This window comes from Parus major, chromosome 9, assembly GCF_001522545.3.
Source record: "Parus major isolate Abel chromosome 9, Parus_major1.1, whole genome shotgun sequence".
Classification (NCBI taxonomy): Eukaryota; Metazoa; Chordata; class Aves; order Passeriformes; family Paridae; genus Parus; species Parus major.
The window spans coordinates 24,790,139-24,796,669 of NC_031778.1; the positions used below are offsets into that span (position 1 = coordinate 24,790,139).

General features: G+C 47.7%; 1 protein-coding gene across 9 annotated transcripts in view; it reads right to left on the minus strand.

The window, feature by feature from the left end:
* EIF2A (eukaryotic translation initiation factor 2A) overlaps positions 1–6,531 on the minus strand; it is a 16,894-nt gene that overhangs the window by 6,519 nt on the left and 3,844 nt on the right. For 5 of the 9 annotated variants that reach the window (XR_004498680.1, XM_033516667.1, XM_015638208.2 and 2 more), the window contains exons 2-9: positions 5,385–5,454; positions 5,027–5,101; positions 4,242–4,360; positions 3,093–3,192; positions 2,658–2,740; positions 1,424–1,497; positions 1,151–1,295; positions 53–169 (exon numbers count right to left, since the gene is read on the minus strand). Coding sequence is in view for 8 of the 9 variants with exons in the window: in XM_033516667.1 (XP_033372558.1) it covers positions 53–169; positions 1,151–1,295; positions 1,424–1,497; positions 2,658–2,740; positions 3,093–3,192; positions 4,242–4,360; positions 5,027–5,101; positions 5,385–5,454 (783 nt within the window). In the remaining variant the exon portion in view is untranslated. Of the gene's footprint in view, positions 1–52; positions 170–1,150; positions 1,296–1,423; positions 1,498–2,657; positions 2,741–3,092; positions 3,193–4,241; positions 4,361–5,026; positions 5,102–5,384; positions 5,455–5,919; positions 6,368–6,510; positions 6,526–6,531 lie in introns of those variants that run through there. The other 4 variants (XM_033516666.1, XM_033516665.1, XM_033516663.1 and 1 more) reach the window with 3 other exon arrangements.

Genomic DNA, 6,531 nt, shown 5'->3' on the forward strand with positions numbered 1-6,531 from the left:
CAGGAGCTGCAGGGCAGCACAGGAGCTGCAGGGCAGCACAGGAGGTACTCACGCAGCTGCACCACGGCGCTCTCCCCGCTGGCCGCCAGGTAGTGCAGGGTCTGCTCGCCGTAGTACGAGGCCCCGCTCTTGTCCACCTCGGTGCTGGCAACCACCAGCACTGCCGTGGCTGTGAACAGACACAGTTAGTGCAGCACAGCTGCTGAGAGCCACAGAACACCACAGGCAATGTGAAATCGGCTCCGCTATCAGTTCCTACTGGCTCCTTGTGTAACAGTGCTGGTATCATTCTCTTCTGACTTGAGATTTTCCTAAATGCTAGCACAAAAGGACTGAATGCCTTCCTTTCTGAGATGGAAAATGTCAGCTCCATATATTCATTCACTGTTAGACCACAAGCAAGTGAACATCCTTTGCAGCTGTAAAAAAAAATATTAAACTCCGGCAGAAACCAAACATCCTGATCAACCCTTGAATAAAACGTTTCCTCAACATCTTGTGTATGCACATCTGTTGTCCAAAGCTGTGTCCCTGTCAGGGGGGCAGAGCAGGGCACTGTCTCATCAGGGCAAGGCCCAACACACCCCTTCCCCAGGGCACATGCACCCCAAAATGTGCTGAGACATCGATCTTTCCTATCTCTCACAGCCCCTATGCATGGTTTCTACATGTGTGTAACACCTTCCTTGTATTCCAAACTAGGTGGGTTGAAGTAAAATGATTTGTACAAAATCATTCTGAAACAGCTCATTGCTAACAAAGAGCAAAGCACAGTGGCCTGTCAGCTCACCCTAGTTATGATGTGCATGCATCCAGACAATTCTACAGATTAAATAATCGCATGAACTGTTCTTATGTCTACAATCCAATTATATTATCAACACAGAATGCAAAATTATATAGGAATTCCTCATTCAACTGCAAAAATTACCAGCATGTATAGAATATTTTCAATTAGAACACTCAGAAAGATGAAAGTCACAGGGGAGTGCTGAGCACTCCAGGGTGTGCAGAAATGCACCTCAGCAAGGCATTAACGGCTGCCCTCAGGATTTAGCAGTGTATGCAAACTAAACACAAACCCCACACTGGAAACTAAGTCAATCTAAAATGAGCACAATATAAAAGTTTGAGTACACAACTGCTATACCTTTTTTGTTCCATAGCATTGTCACCTTGTCAGCTTTAAAGAAGCTCTTGTTGGCTAGTGCTGACTGCGGGCCCCCGAAGTTGGGGTACTGGTAGAGCCTGACAAAGGCTGGAGCACCTTTGCTGCCTGGGACATAAACAGCAACCTGAAACAGTCATGAGATTTCACTGCAGGTTAAAAGGGCATAGTTACTACCAGTACATTATACTAAAATCACAGTGGGGTTTTTTTTAAGAAAACCAAGAAAAACACTGGAAGATGGATCAGAAGTACCTTGGTTGGCTGCGCTCCTGGGGACAACACGAAATCACTGACCTTCTGCAAATGCAGCTTATTTGCAATGGTATCTGCCAAGAAAAAGGTCACAGATGTGTGATGTTCATGACAAACCACATTACCTGGATGTCCTATCCACACCCTTCTATAGGGCTGTATCCTGGATAACACAGACCAGTAAAGACAATCACAAAGGATCTTTTTTTTCTAGGCAAAACAACCATATATTCCCATTTCACCACATCACTTTACCTACAAAACAACCTTGAGTCCATGTCTGAAACCCATCACTTAGTGTTTGGAAGTTCAAAAAGCAAAGGAAGCCTCTGAAGCTGAGGTGAGCACAGCTTGTGTTTGAAGCAGGTATTCTTCACCTGATCTGATCTGGGTTCAGTCACGTTCAGAGGCAGGAGCTCTCCCCTCACACCTCCAAGGGATGACTCTTCCCAACAGGTCTGCTCTGGGTTCAACACTGCCCTTCCCACAAACAACTGATGGCAACAGCTCCAGTGCAGCCAGGAACGTGCACTGCCAGCAGAGATCCTGCTGAGCCTGGCATTCCACGCTTCCCACAGCTCCCTTAACGTGAGCAGGGCTAATTCTCAGGAAACTGAATATCTCATAGCCCTAATCCTTGTATCAACTTTATATTTAAAAGAAAACAAAAAAATTGAAAAACTAAAACCATACACTTCTGTTCTCCCTTCGGTTTTTTTTAAATTCCTTTACATTTTTGTTCTAAATTTTTATCTTCCTTCTTTTTTCTTCCCTTTTCAGTATCTATTGACCCCAGATACTGTACACCACCAACAGTAAATCTTCTTGGTAAAAATCTTCAGGCTTCACTATTTCATTTTTGCCATCAACTTCTTTAATGAGCCATTTTTAACAGTCTATTGACAGAACATGCACAACCCAAGGAAGTAATTGCAGACCACGTTTTCTAACGACAATTCCCTGGATCTCATTAAATAAGAACATAAAATCAGGCCTCTTTAATTGAGGATCAGATGCATTTCATATCATGTCAGTCAGTGAAAAGACAAATAAGAAAGTGAAAACACACTTCATTAAAGCGTAATGATTCTGAATTTCAAACTGAAATAGCATGTAGGCAGTACCTAAAATAAAAGGCAAACAAAGGAAGAAACAAAAGCCTGAAAACAAAAACCACCCCTCAAAAGAGGCAGTATTTATAGAAGCAACAAAACTTAAAGAAATACTCGCATACTGAAGTTGTTGCTTTCAAAGAAGTGCACTTCATTGTTCACATTCCTGGCACAAATGCTTTCATCATCTGCCCAGCAAGGACACCTGCACATTGAGGGAAAAGCCAGAAACAAAAAATGATGCTCATCATTAAAACTCCAGGATTGTTTTTCCCCTCTATTGTGAGCCCACTAAGTTCAAACATGATACATTTAATGTGGATAAATGACATCTGCATGCAAAAAATATAAAAGTGCCCAGCTTTCCTGTGTGGTGCAAAGTGAGAGTGAATTTACAATGAACTACACACAGGCACTCACAAGCACAGACTCTGGCTTTCAGTTAGCAGCAGGCACTGCTTTGAAAGCCAACACCACACTAACAGTTCCATTAACCTGGATCAGACTTAAAACCCACATTTCTTTATAAACAATTAGCATCTGGAAGGCTCATTTACCAGTTCTGCATCTTTTTCTGCACAAAAGACTTTAAGCATTTTCCAGTTTTCAGATCATGGAGCTGCAGGTTGGGCACCCCTGCTGTGCCATCCTTAGCAGCTGAAAAAAAACATAGTGGTCTTTGAGGCTTAAATCTACTTCATCCTAACATCCCACCTCATGGTTCTGCTAGTGCCCAAACATGCAGCTGCTGCCCCTGAGAGAGCAGAGCCACGATGCTGATTGCTATTAACCTCAGTCTGTTTGCTGAAAGAACTCACATTTGGAGGCATAGGGTTTCTACTCTCCACTGTAAGGCTGCAAGCACCAACACCTGCACAGCTTTTTAATCCAAACCCAAAACCATCCTCACAGCAAACAATGGGGGCATGCTCTCCCCTCCAATGTTTTGCTCTCACAGGAATGAGATGATTTTGTCCATTCCACCAGTCCCAGCTTTCTCTGCAAGCCATGCAAAATGGTTCTGCTGCTTTCAAACTGTCTGTACTCTCCTCCTTGGCGTGGGTAGCACAGCCTGCCTGCTGCTGTCAGTGATTTACAGCAGCCCCAGCACAGCTCACTAACAGCCCACAGCTTGTGCTGCCTTCTCTTATCCTACAGCCTGTCCTGGTTCCCAGTGTCCCCCCACAGCCTGGCCAGGTCTCTTCCCTCCCAAGGGAGCATTTACACCGTCTGTGGCTCAGACAGGACTGCAGCTCTCAGGATCAGGAACTCAAACGCCCCCAGGGAGGCAGAGGAGGGAATAAAGCCCTGGACACTGAGAGCACTCCATTCATGGGCCCCAGGGCAGGACACAACTACTCCAAGACAGTGTGCCATCTCCCCTGCCTACCCAGGAACACAAGCTGCCTGCACAGGACACTGCACCATGACCCTTCCCAAAGTTTAGAGAACCCATGACTGGCTGACACAGTAACTACAAGCACCTGCACCCTGACACAGCTCGTGTAAGAACGGCCAACACCAGCTGCTCTCAGACAGGGGCATCCCTCCCTCCTCCCCTGTGCTCCTGACTGCCCACAGAACTTTCTGCACCCTTTCTGCTCATTTAGCCAATAAATGTGCTGCAGAGGCCAGCCAGGTACTAGCCCAGACATGGGTCAAGACATGCACAAACCCTGTGCTTCCCCAGCTGGTACAGTACTCACTTGCATAGGCCTGCCACGTTGCCAGAACATTATTCTTTGGCGAGAATTCAAGGCAAACGGTCTTTGGGAGATCAAAGGAATGCAGTAACTCAGCTCTGGTGACATTAACAACTTTGACTCTGGAACCAAAAGATACTAATTCAGTAAAACATGCTTATAATAACTAACTAACAGCTGAGAGAATTGTTCAAGTATTTGACTCTTCTAGGTCTGCCCCAAATTTGCCAATATAACAAAATTAGAAGAGCTTTTTCTTCTTGTTTCATCTTGTTTTCACTAAGTTTTTCCAAAAGCACATTTTAAAACCAGACACCCAAGCATGACAGAAACCAAGAAAAGTGACCACCGGTTGAAAACATAACACGTATTTTTTTCTGCAACACATTAGCACTAAACAAAGAGAGTGAACTCTATAATGCACCTGATCTGTAAAAAAGGAACCTTGTAACATTCACAAGGTGTACAGACTCATTATGTTCTGTGGACTCTACAAATAGATTTATCCCAGAGACCAGGCACGGGGAGCCATCAATAAAAACAAACAAAGAAAGCACACCCAGACTGCACAGGAATGGGTGCATTATAAATAAGAGAACAACAGCAAATCTTTCGGCTGATAGTCAAGAAACAAACTCACTAATGCAACAATAAACTCCATGTAAAGTGCACATGCAAATGCTTAAGCATTAACAGCAATCACCTTCACACAGATGAGAGTACATAGGGTATAATTGATTCCATTTATTTCATACAATCTAAAACTTAAGATAATAAAATGCACCCACTTTTCTCCATTGCACCAAGCAAAGAGGGAGCCATCTTTGCTAAAAGCAACAGCTTTGCAATTTTTTCCAGAATCCCTAAAAAAATAAGAAAAGCACGTGAGTATCCAATAGTGTCATAGTTAAGGTTTTTTTAACAAAAACAAACACAACAACTTTCCTGCTGTGCTCCTGAGGAGCCCTGTGTCACTCCCTGTCACCCCTGTTCAGGGGCTGCCACCTGGCAGTGAGAGCTCAGGCCAGTGCAAAGCCTTCCAAACCATCAGTTCTCCAAACTCATTTATAGTCACACGTTTTTCAGTTCCAGAGTCTACCCTTACTTTTCAGAAAACAATTTATTTTGTGCCACTGACACCAGTACCTCTGGAATGCCGCGCTCTCGGTGAAAATGGGGGGTCCGTTCACCATGTACAGCCCTTGGGACCCTCTCACTGCAAGAGGAAACAAACAACTCATTTCAAACGCAGGAAATTGTCCAAAGCAGATGTTTTTCTGATTTGTGAACCCTGAGACATGCACACTCTTCCCTACATTTCCCATAAGGAAATTCCAAGGCATAACCAGGACCTGTCCCTGGAGCTCCCATCCCAGCCCTCCTTCAGCAGGAGCCTCTGCAGGGCTGGGCCGGGAGGAGCCCCCAGGACGGGGACCCGCAGCCTCTGCACAGACCGTGCCCTGGGCTCACAGTAAAACAGTTCTCCTCGTGCCTTAATGCCATCTCCCCAGGTTCCCGTCCTCCACAGCCCCAGAGACCCTACGGGAACCTTTTACCTCCCCCGAAATGTGACCCACGAACCGCGCAGCCCTGCCTAGAACGTGTTCTCCATCTCTTTCTTCATGCTCCCCCACCGAGATCCAAAGTTACAACAGATGGCAGCGAGCAGCCCAAAACTTACCGTGAGCAGCTGCAGCCCCCGCAGACCCGAGCGAGGGGAAACAGACTGCTGTTTAAAGCTCACAAACACAGAAAAGGAAAATACACGTCCCTTACGTTAGGGACAGTTTAAGCAGTGAGACGCTGAAAGGAACACGACTTTTCGAGAGACCTTCCCAAAGCGCAGGGACACATGAGCGGGCTCCGAGGTGCCGGGAGCTGCTGCCCGCGCCTTGGGCGGCCCCCGTGCCCCGACCGCTGCCCGGGTACCCCGCGAGTAAATCATCCCCGACCGGGGAGCGAGAGCCGGCCGGGCCCCGAGAGCTCCCGCGGTGCTCGGGAGAAGAGCACCGGCACCGCCCCGGCCCGACCGAGCACAGGGCCCGGCTGGCTCTGACCGGTGCCGGGAGCGGCACCGTCCAGAACTCCACGACCGGGGCCGGACTCGGCCACGCCGCGGCAGCGCACGCCGGGGAGGGGACGCGAGGCGGGCACCGGAGGGGTAGCGGGCCGCAGCGGAGCGCCCCAGGTCGCACCGGGCCAAATTCGCACGTCCCGTACCCCCCGCCCCGCGCACCAGCCCCGACCTCGCCGCCCCCCGGGCCCGACGCACCTGCGAGCAGCGGCGTGGGCG